This window comes from Ranitomeya imitator, chromosome 1, assembly GCF_032444005.1.
Source record: "Ranitomeya imitator isolate aRanImi1 chromosome 1, aRanImi1.pri, whole genome shotgun sequence".
In the NCBI taxonomy this organism is placed as follows: Eukaryota; Metazoa; Chordata; class Amphibia; order Anura; family Dendrobatidae; genus Ranitomeya; species Ranitomeya imitator.
This window is the reverse complement of record NC_091282.1, coordinates 1,024,019,620-1,024,039,580: the sequence shown is the minus strand read 5'-3', so window position 1 is coordinate 1,024,039,580 and position 19,961 is coordinate 1,024,019,620. Positions and strand designations below refer to the sequence as shown.

At 43.6% G+C, this 19,961-nt stretch overlaps 1 protein-coding gene across 1 annotated transcript in view; it reads right to left on the bottom strand.

The window, feature by feature from the left end:
• The window catches only part of USP38 (ubiquitin specific peptidase 38), an 85,916-nt gene that overhangs the window by 50,460 nt on the left and 15,495 nt on the right, over positions 1-19,961 (bottom strand). Inside the window, exons 3-4 of the mRNA XM_069744004.1 lie at positions 17,761-17,896; positions 11,178-11,307 (exon numbers count right to left, since the gene is read on the bottom strand). Coding sequence (XP_069600105.1) covers positions 11,178-11,307; positions 17,761-17,896 — 266 coding nt within the window. The remainder of the gene's footprint in view (positions 1-11,177; positions 11,308-17,760; positions 17,897-19,961) is intronic.

The following is a 19,961-nucleotide window of genomic DNA, read 5'->3' as shown; positions in this document are numbered from 1 at the left end:
GACATCAGGTTGGGGAGGACAAAAATCTTTTTCCCCAGATTTCTCAGTGGAGGTCCAGAGCAAAAGGTCCCAGCTTCTGGATATAAAGAGGAGGCTGAGGACACTGGGCCTACAATACTCGATGATCTACCCAGCCAAGCTCAGGGTGGTCCCCCTCGAGACTACATTTATTGAATCCTCAAAAGACACACTCAAATGGCTGGACAGTCACAAGCAACAAATCAGGTAGGAGGCTGGAGGGGCCCGAGACAGCCCTAATGAACATTGATGCCGAAAGTCCTTTTTCTCATTACGTGCTATTAATTCCGTCCTGTTGTAGGACTGTGTCCTCATTTCATGCCAATATGCAACATTAGTACTATTGGGGCAGGAATTTATGGTCCAAACCTGTGTTCTTTTTACTTTAGTTTCTACATTAGTAATGCGGGTTATCCATCAAGACACGAACAGAATGATATGTTTATTGTGTTTCTTCCTGAACAGGTGCATGCACCTAATGGCTAGAAGTTCGCTTGAGCCCCAACCCTTACCAGAAACGGCAGGTCTATAACATTAATAGGGGGGAGGTTGGGATGCTTCTGTGTCAACAATTGGATACTTTTTAGGGTATGTGTCCACGTTCAGGATTGCATCAGGATTTGGTCAGGATTTTCCATCAGTTGTTGTAAGCCAAAACCAGGAGTGGATGATAAATACAGAAGTTGTGCATATGTTTCTATTATACTTTTCCACTAATTGTTCCACTCCTGGTTTTGGCTTACAAATACTGATGAAAAATCCTGACCAAATCCTGATGCAATCCTGAACGTGGACACATACCCTAAGAGCCGGAAAAATGGCTAATTCACAAAGATCATCTTCTTACATGGGGGGTTCTTAAAAATGGGTACACAGATGGATTTTATTTCTTGGAATATTCATGGGTTGAACAATAATTCCAAAATATTTGCAACCCTTGAATACATAAAAAGATTCAACCCAGCAATAATAGAGTAACAGGAGACCCATCTAACAGAAGACACAGTCAATCAGATACATACATCCGGGATGGGGTATACTTTACATTCAGTTCATACTAATTACTCAAGGGAGGTTACTCTAATTGTACATATCGGTATACCATTTATGCATATTGACTCCTTCATAGTCTCTGAAGGTAGATTTGTCAAGGTTGGATGTAAAATCCAGCACTTAAGATTGTATAATTGTTGTAGTCTATAGAGCCTCCATATTCAACATCCCTGTGAATAAGATTCTTTGAGAGACTGGTGGTATGGCTGGATATACCTCTGGTGATCAAGGGGGAATTTAATAATATTTGGAATCTTCGTAAAGATATGTTTCCGGGGGTAGCGGTACTTTGTCCCCTTTAGGCCGCCTTATCTGAGAGGTGGGACTGACATTTGGAGGTAGAAGTTATCAAACTTAAAAAGGAATTTTTTTGTACTTCATCAATCCCTATCAAGAATTAATCTAGAATTATGTAATAGCCAAATGATACCACTAATATCTAAAGATGAATAGGTGATGTATGCGATATGGCATCCATAATCCATCTAGTAGGCATGGCGTCGCCCACTGGACGGCCGTGTCAACAGATGGGAGCAGCCTTGCTCAATACAAGTGTATGGAGCAAGGCCGCACCCACTAGACGGGCCCTGCCAGGGAGTATGTATAACATGTACATCACCACCGTTCCCAGCTCAGAAACTGGTGAATCCTTGCAGCGCACGGTGCATGCGCTGAGGGGGAATATTTATAAGTCTCCAGATCTCACTAGCTCTTCCAAGAAGCTTCTGGACTTTGTTGTACAAGCAAAGGCAACTAGAGGCCCGATTTCAATGATGTTCAAATCTTTGTTATGCAATATTCTCGGTAATCCCATGGTCTGGATCAGGTTTAGATGAGGAAGGGATATAGAGCCCATTTCCTTGGAAAAGTAAGAAGATATTTCCTGGAAAAGCATCTATTACTGTGAAACAGAGAAGATTCTAACTATTTCTTATTCATTGAGGATATAGAACTAATAATGACTATGTCCAAGATTGATTAAACACAGAAGTGACGCCCAAGTATTACCGTATATAAAATCTCCGTCATTTGTAGGAAAGTATTCAAATTATACTAGAATACCAAGAGGTCACCATATGTGCACGCAGAATAGTGGAACCACTAGAAGAGACTAAAAGAACCGTGCTCCAACCAGAACCAGGACTACCACAACAGGAAATGTTTAACATAAATATATTTATTTAGTAACAATAGAGAACCATTAAAATGTGCACCCCACACGCTTTCAAGCTCTTGGCAGTCCCAGAACTCCCCCATATTTATAAGTGACTCCTGACAGTATTTACATATAGCACCTTAATACAGCACCTTATTTCTGTGCACATTATGCACCTTAATTGATTTCTCCGTACATCTGACCCATTATGGTGATATGCACATTATATGCTCATTTTATTATATAGATTTTCTGGCACAAGCACTTTATGATATGTGCAATATATGGTTTTGTTTTGATACTTATTGAGTCCTTAGGGGTATACTATATAATATGGAGTGACCTGCCACATAATGATTTGATTATAAAGTACATGATTGATACGTGCACATCTACAATATTATGTATATACATATTTATACGAATTATAATGGTTGTACATTTTAATGGTTCTCTATTGTTACTAAATAAATATATATATTTTAAACATTTCCTGCTGTGGTAGTCCTGGTTCTGGTTGGAGCACGGTTCTTCTATGTCCAAGATGTAGCGAGGAAGGGGCGGACGTGGTCCATATGTTCTGGTAATACGTAACACTTGGGGCATTATGGGACAATGTGGGTAGGCTGGTTAGAGAGGTATACAACATTTGACTTCCAAATCTTGCGTTTTATGGAGTGGGAGATATTGGAGCCTCTCCTCCGCTATTGGCAATAGGGAAAATTCTCTATCACACAAAGCCTATCGCTAAACATTGGCTGTTCAACACGCCACCCTCAATAGAGGAAGTGGTTCACTGCCTAAATACTATTTTAATGGAGAAAAAAAAGTTTACATTAAGAGGGGGACCACAGCCAACTTTGGGAAGCAGTGGGGAGACTAGATTAAATGCCCAACTGAGGTATCTGAAGCTCTCGCTAGGGATGTGTTTTTTAATGTTTATTCTCGGTTAACCCTTGTACCTCCAGAGAAACAACTTCTTTGCTCCTGAACATTGAAAAATTGGTCTCTATCAAAATTTATTTATATTGGTCTGCATTTCAAACAAGGGTGGAATAAGCAAGTTGGTGTAGGGGGTTGTTGTGATTTATATCCAAGAACTGAAGCGATTGCTCTTTCCATAGGCTGTATGATATTATTGTTTGCAAATATCAATGTACTCATCTGATCAGGCATTATATAATGTTTGGTTTATACCTCAATAATATTTTGGTTTAAAAAAAAAAAAATCTGCTGACATGTTGCAGGTATGAGGAGTGATTATGATGCACCAACCACACACTAAAATTAAATGGAAGATCCACGCGGCTGATTGTTGTGACCCATCAGCTCGGAGAGCAAAGCAGGCGGTTGCTGGAATTCACATAATTTCTATGAACGCATAAGGTGTTCTGTTCTGAAAAGAGCTAACTAGAAAAGAGGGAGGAGTGCTCCGTTAAAAGGTGCTCTCCTGTTTTAGCAAAAAGTTACACTTTTTTTTCTTCTTGACCAATATGGGACAGGACTTGAAATGCCGTGCATATTAGAGAGAGTCCTAGCCACAAGACCTTCACCTATTGTTCTAAATACTTGTGCTGGAGCGCAAGCAAACAGCAGTGTATGGACCCATAGACTTTCTATTGAGTCTATTGACTGTGTGCGCTATTGGTAGGGGTTAGTGATGAGCGAGTGTACTCGTTGCTCGGGTTTTCCAGAGCACGATCGGGTGTCCTCCGAGTATTTTGTTAGTGTTCGGAGATTTAGTTTTCATCGCGGCAGCTGAATGATTTACAGCTACTGGCCAGGCTGAGTACATGTGGGGGTTGCCTGGTTGCTATGGAATCCCCACATGTAATCAAGCTAGCTAATAGCTGTAAATCATGTTGATGAAGCGATGAGAACTAAATCTCCGAGCAGTCAAACACTCGGAGGTCACCTGAGCGTTCTCAGGAAAACCCGAGCAACGAGTACACTCACTCATCAATGGTAGGGGTCTCAGGACCCAAACTTGCAACAAGTTGCAGGGTATATCAGGCACTGTCACACATTATAAAATAAAAGAATGAGTAGCTATACTTTAAAGTATACCTACCAAAAATCAGATAGTTGTTTGATCAGCTGGTGAGACTTCTATACCCACACATAGAGGGTTGTATACACCAAGACCTGCTATGTACAGTCCACTGTCAGCATGGTTAACCCCTATCTGACCTCGGACGGGATAGTACGTCCGAGGTCAGATCCCCTGCTTTGAGGCAGGGCTCCGCGGTGAGCCCGCATCAAAGCCGGGACATGTCAGCTGTTTTGAACAGCTGACATGTGCCCGCAATAGGTGCGGGCAGAATCGCGATCTGCCCGCACCTATTAACTAGTTAAATGCCGCTGTCAATCGCAGACAGTGGCATTTAACTACCGCATCCGGCCGGGCGGCCGGAAATGACGTCACATGATCGGGGGTCGGCGATGCGTCTCCATTGTAACCATAGAGGTCCTTGAGACCTCTATGGTTACTGATGACCGGTGGCTGTGAGCGCCACCCTGTGGTCGGCGCTCACAGCACACCTCCATTTCTGCTACATAGCAGCGATCAGCAGATCGCTGCTATGTAGCAGAGCCGATCGCGTTGTGCCTGCTTCTAGCCTCCCATGGAGGCTATTGAAGCATGGCAAAAGTAAAAAAAAAAAAAAGTTAAAAAAAAATGTGAAAAAAATAAAAAAAATATAAAAGTTTAAATCACCCCCCTTTCGCCCCAATCAAAATAAATCAATAAAAAACAATAGAATTATTCTTACCGTTAATTCGGTTTCTAGGAACCTTCCACGACGGCATACGGAGGTTGCCTCTTTGCCCTAATGGGGAACAGGAAATGGAGAGGTTAAAAGGCCCTCCCACCTCCCTCTCACCAGTGACTTATAACTGAAAACCATAGCACCGGTTTACCTTGAATCCCAGATTTTAATCCAGGAGTATATAGGGAGGGAACTAGCGCCGTCGTGGAAGGTTCCTAGAAACCGAATTAACGGTAAGAATAATTCTATTTTCTCTAGTCACCTTCCACGACGGCATATGGAGGAATACCAACTAATTTTGGCGCTAGGGAGGGACAACGGCCTGGAGTACTTTCCGGCCGAAGACTAAATCCTTGTTGGACATTACGTCTAGTCTGTAATGTCTGGAGAAAGTATGCAACGAAGACCACGTGGCTGCCCTGCAGATTTGCTCTGTTGATGCACCTGCTCTTTCTGCCCAAGAGACTGAGGTTGATCTAGTCGAATGAGCCTTGATTCCCACTGGAGGAGTTTTATCTTGAGCGAGATATGCTTCTGCTATCGCTTTCTTTATCCAGTTGGCAATAGTGCTTTTTGTTACTTTCTTTCCTTTATTTTGTCCTGATGGATGGACAAACAGATTCTGGTCAATTCTGTAAGAGCTGGTCTGCTCTAGGTAAAATAATACAATGCGTCTGACATCCAGAGTATGAAATTTCTCTTCTTTTGGATTTGTTGGATTCTGGCAAAAAGAAGGTAAAATGATTTCCTGAGAGCGGTGGAAATCTGATACGACCTTTGGAAGAAAGGAGGGGTCAAGGCGCAGTATTATAGAGTCATCTCGGATAGACAAGTATGGTTCTCTTATTGAGAGAGCCTGTAGTTCTCCTACCCTCCTTGCTGAGGTAATGGCCACTAGAAAAATTGTTTTATAAATCAGATTTTCCTGCGAGCAGGAGGATAATGGTTCAAAGGGTGCACCTGTAAGTCCTTGTAATACCAGATTCAAGTCCCATAATGGTACTGTAATTTGTTTTTTAGGATTCATCCTAGAGGCTGATATCATGAACCTCTTAATCCAGCGATGATTTGCCAGATCCTGGTCAAATATTGAACGGAGTGCAGAAACTTGGACTTTTAGGGTGCTCGGCCTGAGGCCTATTTCTAGGCCTTTTTGCAAAAAATCTAGAATTTGCGACAGATTCGGATTAAGGGGATCCGGTACTTCGGGAAGACAAAAGGATGAGAATTTCTTCCAGATTTTATTATATATAGCAACGGTCACCGGTTTCCTTGATTTTTGAAGTGTGGAAATCACTGCTTATGATAGTCCTTTGGCTCTCAACACCTGGGCTTCAGTAGCCATGCCGCCAGATTCCATTTGTGGACGTCTAGGAGATGTATTGGTCCTTGAGAAAGAAGGTTTTCTTCCATCGGAAACTGGAATGGCCCATCCACCTGTAAATTCATAATCAGGTTGTACCAACTCCTCTTTGGCCACAATGGGGCTACCAATATAGTTGGTGTTCGTTCTTCCCGAACCTTCTGCAAGACTTTTGCCAATATCGGAATTGGTGGAAACGCATAGGCCAGTTGAAAATTCCATTCCTGGGCCAATGCATCCACTCCTCTGGAGCCGTCTCTGGGGTTTAGGGAGAAGAAGGCTTCGACTTTCGCATTTTGCCGGGATGCAAAGAGGTCGATTTCTGGAAGACCCCATTTGTTCACCAGCATCTCGAAACTTTGGTTGTTCAAACCCCATTCTCCAGGATGTATGTCTTGACGGCTTAGATAATCCGCCTGAGTGTTGGATGAGCCTTTCAGGTGAACTGCAGTCAGGGATAACAGATGTCTTTCTGCCCAGGAACATATTCTGGCAGATATGTTCTTCAGGTTGTTGTTTTTTGAACTGCCCTGATGTCTGATGTGAGCCACCGTGGTCACATTGTCTGAATATATTCGGACATGATATCCCTTGATAAGATGACCCCCCATCAGAAGGGCTTCCTCTACAGCTTTTAGCTCTCTGTAGTTGGATGATTTCTTGCTCGTCGATTGGTCCCAGAGCCCTTGGAAAGGGGTGCGATTTATCATGGCCCCCCAGCCTCTTTTGCTGGCATCTGTTGTGACCGTAGTCAGAGGAACCTGAGTCCAACTGACTCCTTTTTGTAAATTTTTCGGAGTCATCCACCACGCCAGAGAGGCCTTGACACGGCCTGGTGTGTACAGTCTCCTGTTCAAAGAACTGGGCTGACCATTCCAATTCTGTAGGATATGTGCCTGAAGAATCCTGGAATGGGCTTGGGCCCAGGGTACCGATTGGATGCAAGCTGTCACAGATCCTAGCAGAGATATGCCTTCTCTGATTGTAGGGGATCTGGTGTCTCTGAACATCTTGACTTTTGATAGTAGAGTCAGACGATGTTCCAATGGGAGGAAGGACATTTGTCTTGCAGAGTCCAGAAGAACTCCCAGGAATTTCCTGCATTTGGAGGGTCGTAGGTGAGATTTTTCTAAATTCGGCACCCATCCCAGAGATGTCAGAATATTGAGTGTCTTTGATACATGAGACTCCAGAGATTGTTTGGTGGGAGCCACTAACAAAAGGTCGTCTAGGTATGGCACTATACAGACGCCTTGCCTCCGGATGAAGGAGACTACTTCCCCCATTACTTTGGAAAAAAACTCTTGGAGCAGAGGAGATCCCAAACGGAAGGACGTTGAACTGATAGTGCTCTATCAGACGTCCCTTCTGCACTGCAAACTTGAGGTACTGGCGATGTCTCTGATGAATGGGGATGTGAAAGTATGCATCTTTCAAATCGATAGTGGCCATGTAGGAGTGCGGGCTTATCAAGGGAATCGCATTTTTCACTGATTCCATCTTGAATTTTCGGTATTTGACATGCCGGTTGAGGCCCTTCAGATTTATAATAATATGGGACTCGCCCGATGGTTTGGGAACCAGAAATAGACGAGAATAGTGTCCCCGATCCCTCTCTGATTCCGGAACCTGGGATATCACATTTGACCTCTTTAGGGTCTTGAGACCCGACTCTAGAGTGGACTGGTCTTTCACTGAGGGAAGGGAGGTGATTTTTAGACCCCGTGGGGGAGAGGAAATGAGTTCTATTAGAAGACCCTCTTCGATGACTTTGAGGACCCAGGAGCAATTGGTGATTTTTTGCCACTGGAGTATAAATTCTGAGAGTCTCCCCCCCACCGGGTCGAAGTCACCGCTTCTCTTGTTGAGACTGCTGCTGCTGTTGCTGAGTAATAAGGATGTTTCTCCCGCCTCCCTTCGGGTAACTCCACCTCCCAGACTTGCCTTTCCCTCTCTGAGAGGTTTGGCCCTGAAAGGGACGAAAAAACTTCTTTTTGGGAGTTTTTTGCTCTGGGAGGGCTTTCTTTTCATCGGTTGCCTTCTCCAAGATGTCATCCAGGGAAGGCCCGAAGACATAATTACCTTTAAATGGTATGGCACATAATTTGGCCTTGGAGGTGATATCACCAGACCACATTTTTAACCAAAGCGCCCTCCTAGCCGAATTGGTCTGTACTAATGACCTGGCAGCAATTCTGATGGTTTCCATTGAAGAGTCTGCTAGGAAACCCATGGCTCTAAGGAGACTGGGTAGCGATTCCAACAATTCAGCTCTAGATGTACCCTGGGATATGTGGGATTCTAGTTCACCTAACCAACGAAAAAGTTCTCTAGCCACGCAGGTTGAATCAATGTTGGCTTTGAGGGCTACCGAGGAGGTTTCCCACGATTTTTTTAACAGACTTTCAATTTTTCTGTCCATCGGGTCTTTCAATTGAGACGAGTCTTCGAATGGAAGAGCCGTTCTCTTAGCCACTCTTGCCACCTGTGAATCAACTTTCGGAACATCCCATTTGGTCAGATCTCCTTCTAAGGGGAATCTATGCTTCTTCTCGGATGGAGTACTGAGACGTTTTTCAGGAAGTTCCCACTCTTGATCGATGATATCAGATATATTTGAGTGGATCGGGAACCCCACCCGTTTACCCTTGGATATACCGCCAAACATCTGGTTCTGTATGGACTGTGGCTCTGGCTCTTCCTCCAGCCCCATAGTACTGCGTACAGCAGCTACTAAATCCTCAACCCAATCTGAAGAGAAAAGATACTTCCGAACTTCAGAGGTTATAGGGGACGTAGGTTCCTCCCGTCTACCCGAGGATGAGACATAGGAGAGGTCTGATTCAGATTCAGAATCCTCCTCCTGGATTTTTCTTTTTTAGCTGGGGAGGGTGGCTGAGGGGGTGGGGGGGTAAAGGCCGCTAGGGAGGATTGCACCTCTTGTTTGACCAAGGAGCGTATTTCTTCTAGTAAAGAAGGTTGCTCTGCCCTGACAATCTTGTCAGTACAGGTCTTGCAGAGTTTTTTCTCCCAAGATGGTGGCAGCTTAGTGTTACAGATGGCACACTTCTTTTTTGTAGTAGTTTTGGGGGTAGACTTTTCTCCCTGCAATGAGAGGGGAGAGAGAGTCATGCTAATAGTAATACCCCCAAATACTATCTAAGGACCCCTTGTCCCTGTGGCACTTACTGTGGCAGGGGCAGCGCTGGGCTCTGCAAGTGCAGGGCAGGTACTGCTCTCCATGATAGGATAGTCTTACCTGCGACGTGTTCTGGCAGGTTTTATGCTCTGTGGCATGTCCCAGCCCCCAGCGATTGTAAAATTCCTCCTCCCCTCCATGGTCCAGGGTGGAGGACGCCGTCCTGCACGAGATACCGCCGGCGGAAGTGCCTCCAGTGCGCCCAGAAAAGACCGGAAGTGACGCGCGCGATCACTTCCGGGTCGCCAGCGGCATGTGGAGGAGAGGACACTGGAGAGCTCCAGGAGGACTCCGGATAGGAACGCTAGCCTGCTTTGCCCTCACGGGGGCGCGGGAAGGCTAGGACCAGGTCCGGAGGACGGGAGCAGCATAAGCGGAAGGGGGAGGTAAGAAACGACCCCATGCTGCCCGTTTGTAATTTAGGCAGAGCCTGCGTAGCAGTAGTTACCGGCCACCACTGCATACGAAGTAAACCTCTCCTGTCCCATGGGGAACAGGAAAGACACTGGTGAGAGGGAGGTGGGAGGGCCTTTTAACCTCTCCATTTCCTGTTCCCCATTAGGGCAAAGAGGCAACCTCCATATGCCGTCGTGGAAGGTGACTAGAGAAAAATCAAATCTGCACATATTTGGTATCGCCGCGCTCAGAATCGCCCGATCTATCAATTAAAAAAAAGCATTAACCTGATCGCTAAATGGCGTAGCGAAAAAAAAAATTGAAACGCCAGAATTACGTTTTTTAGGTCGCCGAGACATTGCATTAAAATGCAATAACGGGCGATCAAAAGAACGTATCTGCACCAAAATGCTATAATTAAAAACGTCATCTCGGCACGCAAAAAATAAGCCCTCAACCGACCCCAGATCACGAAAAATGGAGACGCTACGAGTATCGGAAAATGGCGCAATTTTTTTTTTTTCTAGCAAAGTTTGGAATTTTTTTTCACCACTTAGATAAAAAATAACCTAGTCATGTTAGGTGTCTATGAACTCGTACTGACCTGGAGAATCATAATGTCAAGTCAGTTTTAGCATTTAGTGAACCTAGCAAAAAAGCCAAACAAAAAACAAGTGTGGGATTGCACTTTTTTTGCAATTTCACCGCACTTGGAATTTTTTCCCCGTTTTCTAGTACACGACATGCTAAAACCAATGATGTCATTCAAAAGTACAACTCGTCCCGCAAAAAATAAGCCCTCACATGGCCAAATTCACGGAAAAATAAAAAAGTTATGGCTCTGGGAAGGAGGGGAGTGAAAAACGAACACGGAAAAATGAAAAATCCCAAGGTCATGAAGGGGTTATTAAAGGTGTTGTCTATTATGCAGACAACCTTTTTTTAAAAAAAAAAATAATATATTCCCTTTAGCAAAAAAAATATATATTCATATTCACCTCCTGCGCCGGGTCTCCTGAGGCTCGCATGACATTGCTATGCCACGTGAGCACTGCAGCCAATCAGCTGTTAATGGGCTGCTTTGCTTAGATTTTCCTTGGACATACAAAAAAAAGTTTGAGAACTTGCAGCCCATTAGCAACTTCTGATTGTAGTACTGGACAACTCCTTTAATATTTAAAAAATAAGAATTATGAAATGACATAGTTGAAGTCGTTTACATACCAATTCAATTTTGAGCAATGTGACATCGATGAGAATAGTAAACTTCTGGACGGCAGCCAGGCCCTTCAATAGAGCAATCACCCAGGTCTCCACATGTTGTGCTAGAGGCCAGGAAAGCCAGTCAATCATCCTGGAAGAGAGAGGACAGCAAGTTCTAAGCACTGATCTCTCACCACCAGAGATTCAAGAACGTTAATCAGAGGATTTGTCTAATGATAGATGTAGTAATCAGCCGGCTGAGGAAGGAAAAGCGCTTCTGTAGCACTCAGGCAATGCTGCTGTACATGATGTGAGAAGAGTCAAAACCCTCAAGTGACTTCCAACCGGAGGACAGAAGTTATCCCTGAAAATGAAACAACATGGCAACGAACCAATACTAAAAATATTATTGACAAATGAATACTAAGTAATGATCACATCCAGATAACAGCAGAGCCCATCCCCGCCTGTCCTGAAAGTTAGCTACATGCTGAAGAATTGACAGAAAAAAAAAGGATAAGAGCGTTATATATTTATTATCTATCGTGAGTAAGGTGTGCGACACTGGACAGGCCCTTTAAGAGTTATCCTCTGTGTGAAAGATTGCAGTTTTGTGGCTTGCCAACCTGAATATTGTTGCAACTCCCTCATACATGGCTCATGTTTATGTGATATGTTTACTGTGGTAAAATGGTAACATCAGGCATTTCGTCACCATAATGAAACAATGTATCAATGTTCACTGTAGCAGTTCTGAGATGAGTGCAGGCTGCAGGCATTCCTTCCCAGTGCCTTTTTCCTATGATCGGTAAAGGAGGAGCTCCACTACTTAGCATGTATATAAAGTACAGCACAAATTCATCTCATCCTTACATCAGGAACACAACAGACATTTACAGGACATTTCATAACTTTCCCAAATTCATATAAAAAATATTTAGCACATACTGCATTGTACTACTGTAGCCCATTTATTATATATTTTAGGAGTTGGAGTTGGTCCATTTTATATCGACTCCACCAAAATGGACACCGGCTCCACAGCCCTGCTTTAAACCCTGCGCTCTTCCTGCACAATTCCAGTGTTGGCACATCCTCAGTGCTGAGTGTAAAATGAGATGGACTAGCTACTCAAATAGGCAGTCAGCCAGTCCCCTTCACACAGCACTTTCCAGTACAGACAGAATTGGAAGTTACTGGGACTGCTATTACTGATGTACTTAAGCATTTTAGCAAATTTATAGTAGCAATGGATCTGAACAAAGCCACACAGAAATTTTTCACTACAATTTAAATCATGTCTGATTCACATGAGAATATCTCATTTGTGACCTTGCACAAACATCTACTTGTGGTCAATGCTCAGATTTCTGTGGCAGAAAATCTGACATAAAATTGAGAAAGGGATCAATAATTCTTTAAGGACCAGGCAATCTTTAATTTTTTGGGGGGTTTCGCTTTCTCCTCACCTTCTTTCACAAACCAAATGTCACGGATTTACCATGTCAGAAGGCCAAAAGACCGCATCGTCTGATTTTACGAAATCCTGCACTGAATAGAAACACTTCCCATTCAGATTTAAACAGTGCTGGTTTCTGTTACCAGTGCAGGGGTTAAACTGTTCAGTTTAGAGTCTGCTTGGATGATCTCAGCTGTGCGTTACTGGCCACTCCGCTTTGCTATATATACTGGCCTCTGGCAATCTGGATAGCCATCATTAAATCTTGTACTGCCTGGGAGGAGTCTGTTGTTGGAAGAGGCATTTGGAATTTTGTTCAGTGACTGTTGCTTCGACTTTTTGGCTGTTTGAAAATTTTCTTCCTTTCTCATTTGTCGTTTTCTCCCCCGTGTTCTCTGTTGGCTGTGAGTGCATATTTGAATGATTGATATTTTACTTTATCCCTGTATGTCTTTCCTTGTTCATCTGGTTTCTGTACAGTACAGACCAAAAGTTTGGACACACCTTCTCATTTAAAGATTTTTCTGTATTTTCATGACTATGAAAATTGTACATTCACACTGAAGGCATCAAAACTATGAATTAACACATGTGGAATTACATACTTAAAAAAGTATGAAACAACTGAAATTTTGTTATATTCTAGGTTCTTCAAAGAAGCCACCTTTTGCTTTGATGACTGCTTTGCCCACTCTTGGCATTCACTTGGTGAGCTTCAAGAGGTAGCTACCGGAAATGGTTTTCACTTCACAGGTGTGCCCTGTCAGGTTTAATAAGTGGGATTTCTTGCCTTATAAATGGGGTTGGGACCATCAGTTGTGTTGTGCAGAAGTCTGGTGGATACACAGGTGATAGTCCTATTGAATAGACTGTTAGAATTTGTATTATGGCAAGAAAAAAAGCAGCTAAGTAAAGAAAAACGAGTGGCCATCATTACTTTAAGAAATGAAGGTCAGTCAGTCCGAAAAATTGGGAAAACTTTGAAAGTGTCCCCAAGTGCAGTTGCAAAAACCATCAAGCGCTACAAAGAAACTGGCTCACATCAGGACCGCCCAAGGAAAGGAAGAACAAGAGTCACCTCTGCTTCTGAGGATATGTTTATCCGAGTCACCAGCCTCAGAAATAGCAGGTTAACAGCAGCTCAGATTAGAGACCAGCTCAATGCCACACAGAGTTCTAGCAGTAGACACATCTCTACAACAACTGTTAAGAGGAGACTTTGTTAAGCAGGCCTTCGTGGTAAAAAAGCTGCTAGGAAACCACTGCTAAGGACAGGCAACAAGCAGAAGAGACTTGTTTGGGCTAAAGAACATAAGGAATGTACATTAGACCAGTGGAAATCTGTGCTTTGGTCTGATGAGTCCAAATTAGAGATCTTTGGTTCCAACCACCGTGTCTTTGTGCGACGCAGAAAAGGTGAACGGATGGCACCTACATGTTTGGTTCCCACCGTGAAGCATGGAGGAGGTGGTATGATGGTGTGGGGGTGCTTTGCTGGTGACACTGTTGGGGATTTATTCAAAATTGAAGGCATACTGAACCAGCATGTCTACCACAGCATCTTAAAGCGGCATGCTATTCCATCCGGTTTGCGTTTAGTTGCACCATCATTTATTTTTATTTTTCAACAGGACAATTACCCCAAACACACCTCCAGGCTGTGTAAGGGCTATTTGACCAAGAAGGAGAGAGTGATGGGGTGCTACACCAGATGACCTGGCCTCCACAGTCACCAGACCTGAGCCCAATCGAGATGGTTTGGGGTGAGCTGGACCGCAGAGTGAAGGCAGAAGGGCCAACAAGTGCTAAGCATCTCTGGGAACTCCTTCAAGATTGTTGAAAGACCATTTTTGGTGACTACCTCTTGAAGCTCATCAAGAGAATGCCAAGAGTGTGCAAAGCAGTCATCAAAGCAAAAGGTGGCTACTTTGAAGAACCTAGAATATAAGACATGTTTTCAGTTGTTTCACACTATTTTGTTAAGTATATAATTCCACATGTGTTAATTCATAGTTCTGATTAGGGTTGAGCGAAACGGATCGTTCATTTTCAAAAGTCACCGACTTTTGGCAAAGTCGGGTTTCATGAAACCCGACCCCTGTGTGGGGTCGGCCATGCGGTATACGCCTTTCGTGCCGAAGTCGCGTTTCGTATGACGCGCTTGGCGCCATTTTTTCAGCCAATGAAGGAGCGTGGGCAGAGTGATGACATAGGTCTTAGGGGCGTGGATGCCTATCGTCATCTTGTGCGCTGTAGCGATTTGGAGAGAGAGAGAGAGAGAGAGAGAGAGAGAGAGAGAGAGAGAGAGAGAGAGAGAGAGAGAGTGAGAGTGAGAGTGAGAGTGAGAGAGTGAGAGAGAGAGAGAGAGAGAGAGAGAGAGAGAGAGAGAGAGAGAGAGAGAGAGAGAGAGAGAGAGAGAGAGAGAGAGAGAGAGAGAGAGAGAGAGAGAGAGAAAAAAAAAAAAAAAAAAAAAAAAAAAAAAAAAAAAAAAAAATTCCTATTGACTTTGCATTGGGTTTCGTGTTTCGGTCGATCCCCGACTTTTCGCCATAATCGGCCGATTTCACTCGACTTTAGAGATAGTCGGGTTTCGCGAAACCTGACTCGACCCTAACAAAGTAAAAGTCGCTCAACCCTAGTTCTGATGCCTTCAGTGTGAATGTACAATGTTCATAGTCATGAAAATACAGAAAAATCTTTAAATGAGAAGGTGTGTCCAAACTTTTGGTCTGTACTGTATATTCCTACACTATTACTCCCCACTTGCCTGGGTGGGGGAGGGGAATGGATAAAGGGCTGATTCTGGAGCTCATCAAGGTGTCTTTTTCATCAGAAGTAATCCAGGGAGCAGGGACAGCTAGGCAGCCCCTAGCTAGGGACAAGGAAGGAACCCTGGCCCCACATAATGTGACAACAGACTTGTAAACTTTTCATTTTTCCCCCATCAACAGATGTGTGAGCGCTAGTTTTTTGTGGGACAAGTTGTAGTTTTAAATGGCACCTGTTATTTTACCATATAATGTACAGAAACATGGTAAAAAAGTTACAAGTGTGATGGAGTGGTGAGAAATTTGCAAATCCACCATTATTTCTGTTGAAAAGCAATGAGTGACTTTCATTTGTTCATTTTCATAGATCTTTTATTTATTATTACATTTGTCAGATTCAAGCTATTTCTGTGACCATTGTGGGTTTTTCTGTCATGAAACGAGGGGTACTAACAATTTTGACCACGTGTGTATATAGTGAAAATCTTTCTCCCATGGAGCTCAGCCTGTGGCAGAGCTTTACAGGAGGACCGATATAACAGCGACAAGAGTCTTCATCTAACCTGTCATAGCAACCCATCTGTCCTCTCACGAACACATAAAATGGGGGCGGCGCAAGTTCAGTTTAAGTGCTACTGTCAGAGACTGACAAGAGCATTTAAATAGTCAGCAGCAGCAGCGACTGGAATTCTGCGCCAGTTTTAAGGAAAGATACTTGCTATATCAAATAGCTGGTATCGGCCACGTATGGAACAAACACTGCTCTTAAGCCCTCTGCATATGTAAGGCCCACTTTCCAGGGCACAATTACAATATCCTTTTATGGAACGGAGTTAAAGGGAACCTGTCACCCCGAAAATCGCGGGTGAGGTAAGCCCACCGGCATCAGGGGCTTATCTGCAGCATTCTGTAATGCTGTAGATAAGCCCCCGATGTTACCTGAAAGAGGAGAAAAAGACGTTATATTATACTCACCCAGGGGCGGTCCCGCTGCTGGTCAGGTCGGATGGGCGTCTCCGGTCCGCTGCGGCGCCTCCCATCTTCATTACAAGACATCCTCTTCTGATCTTCAGCCACGGCTCCGGCGCAGGCGTACTTTGTCTGCCCTGTTGAGGGCATACAAAGTACTGCAGTGCGCAGGCGCCGGGCCTCTGACCTTTCCGGCGCCTGCGCACTGCAGTACTTTGTCTGCCCTCAACAGGGCAAAGCAAAGTACGCCTGCGCCGGAGCTGAAGATCAGAAGAGGACGTCTTGGAATGAAGATGGGAGGCGCCGCAGTGGACCGGAGACGCCCATCCGACCTGACCAGCAGCGGGACCGCCCCTGGGTGAGTATAATATAACATCTTTTTCTCCTCTTTCAGGTAACATCGGGGGCTTATCTACAGCATTACAGAATGCTGTAGATAAGCCCCTGATGCCGGTGGGCTTACCTCACCCGCGATTTTCGGGGTGACAGGTTCCCTTTAAAGAAGATTTGTTGCCAGATATTACGAAATAAACAGTATACATCATGGAAAAGCTCACCCAGCCCTGATGAGGATGGTGGACTTACTTTGAAAATCCATTCAAGAATTACTACTATTCAATTCTTTCTGAATATTCAGCATTTTATGAGCAACTATACACGGCCAGATTTTTTGAATCAATGAACCTGACACTGAAAACATTAGAGGGGCCTGGCCATGCTACTGACAGATTGGCTTTAAAGTCAATAGCTCTATGATTAGAATTTGCCAAATATATTTTCAGGAACAGGGGTCTCAGAGCACTGGCAAAAAGCCCTAAGGCAATTTTCTTCTGGAAATCACATTTATCAATCTCTTATCAGGAAATATTTTAGCATTGTGGAAAGTTTATGTAAACTACATTTGCATAGTTTTCCGTAACGATAATCCACTTGATAAGACCAGTTGAGTGATATTGTGGTTAAGTTGCTGTTAATATGAAATATTTTGCCCCTATTGAACCATAACCTTAAGGCTGTGTGCACACGTTGCGGTTTTTTCGCGGTTTTTCCCGATAAAAACGATATAAAACTGCAAAAAAAAACGCATACAATAAGCATCCCATCATTTAGAATGAATTCCGCATGTTTTGTGCTGAAAAAAACGCATTGCGGCAAAAAACGCAGCATGTTCATTAATTTTCCGTTTTTTTTTGCGGATTTCCCACTCCAAAATGCATTGGGAAGTGTCCGGAAAAAAATGCGGCAAAAACACGTCAAAACTGCGGCAAAATCGCATGCGGTTTTCTTGCGGATTTCTTGCAGAAAATGTCCGGAATTCTCAGGAATTTTCTGCAAGAAATCCTGAACGTGTGCACATAGCCTAAATGTAGTGCTGTCCCTCCTAACAGTGATTACTAATGTGCTGTACCTGCACAGAGCCTGGGTCATGCTTGCATCCTTTACATTAGGATCCGTGGTCAAACTTCTGATGAGGACAGTGATCATCTGTAAAGGAATATGCTGTACCAGGCTGGCCAAGGCAACAGACGGTTCAAAGGAAGCATCTGAAATAAGACATCCCCAAATGGAAACACATTAAGCAACAGTGTGAATACAGCAAACAAAGTGGTACAGTCAGGATGGACCCAAAAAACATGGGTAAGACAAGTGTCCACAGAAACTGCAGAACCTTAACAGGTAACATAACTAAAGCACAAATGTACAGGCACAAACAAGAAGACATGTCACTATGTCATAACTAGCCATTTTATGCTCTTATTTTATTTCCGCTGCTACCCTGAATATTCCATTTTTTAATGGGGTCTGTCAGTAAAATCAACCCTCCTAAGCCATATATATGGGCAATATTGAAGAAGAAAAAAAAAAAAAAAAGTGCGGCACCCACCAGTTTGAATTGATGTGAAAAGTCCTTTAGTCCATTCCTTATGGGTTAAAACATTATGTGCAGGTGTGCATTTTATATGTTGACTTGTGCCAGTATTTTTTTTTCTTTGAACATTGCGTATACATGGGCATGCAGGTCATAAAACAGGTGAATAAAATGACATCTTGATATCTGATGTCTTATTCCAGAGAAATTCAATTTTCTTTTATGTAAGGCTTCTTTTACACTTGCAGCGATTTTTGCAGCCCGTTGTTGCGGGCTTTTTTTGCGGGCCGTATTGCCGTGATTTTCACGGTCTGCCGCAAAAACAGGCCGCAAAAATCTTGTGGATCGCAGTTTTCCTGGTTTTAAATATAAGGGAAAAGTAATGAAAAAAAAAGGCGTTCTGCAAATACGGTAATCACGGCACACCGCAATAACAAGCTTCCGTTGTTTTTGCGGCCCCATTGATTTTCAATGGGGGCAGTGTCCGTAAGCCATGAAAAATATCGAGCAGGCTAGATATATTTTTCACGACTGTAAATATGGCCCTCACGGCCATATGGCGTACGGCGCGCCGTCAAATTTATGCAACCCCATAGAAATCTATTGGGGCCGCAAAAAACAGCAAGTGTAAAAGAAGCCCAAATAAGATGTTCAGCACTATGGGCCGACATTGATTTTTCTGAGAATCTGAATCCAGAGTTTAATTTAAATGAAAGGGGGAGTTACCAGAGTGAGACATGTAATAACTGACACTTTGCTTTCATAATCATACACTCCACCGCAGTGAGACCAGAGCTAACACTGTACAGCAGAAGTGACGTTTGTCTCATTACAAATATTTGCAGCAGCACTTGTCCTCTCCTAATGCTTCAGTTTCCATCTTCGCAGTCAGTGTGGGGAAGGGCAGTAGAGCAGAGCGGGCAGCAATGTGAGAAAACAACTGCAAAAGTGCTTGCTATGTTTGTAATGACAAGGATCAACTCTGCTGTACTCTCTGGTTTATCTGGACTTTGCAAAGGCACTTGATACTGTACCACATAACAGTTTTATACTGAAACTCCATGAGCAGGGACTGTGGGAAACTATATGCAGATAGGTAAGGAATTGGCTAAATGACAGGAAACAAAGAGTAGTCATAAATGGTACATTCTCTAAATGGGATATAGTCAGCAGTGGGTACCGATTCTTTTTAACCTCTTTATTAATGAGCTTGTGGATAGGATTGAGAGTAAAGGGTCAGTCTTTGCTGAAGAAACCAAACTATGTAGGATTCTAAAATCTGACCTTGACAGTACAATTTTGCAAAATGATCTGGATAAGATAAGCAAACACTTGGCAAATGAGGTTTAATGTAGATAAATGTAAAGTACTGCACCTTGGACGGAATAATCCTATTGCTGCATATACATTAAATGGGAGTACACTCGGTGCAGCACCCCAGGGTCCTGTTCGTTGCAGTAATATCATTCTTCTCTAGGGGGGAGTGATGTTACGTTTGGAGGCAATAAAGGAGATCTCTTTACCAGGTACCACAAACATACAACACATTTCATACTCCAGTCCACCAGGGGGAGCTATGCTCCTATTTATTAGGGCACTTCACAATTAGGTAAAACTGGTGGCCTGGAGAAGAAGTTAGGCAGTTGCTGGCTGAGCTTTGGCTCAGGTAGTTGGTCCCTGACAGGGGTGGGAGCCTGCAGAGGCCTAGACGGAAGGTCAAGGAGCTGCGCCTGCCCCAC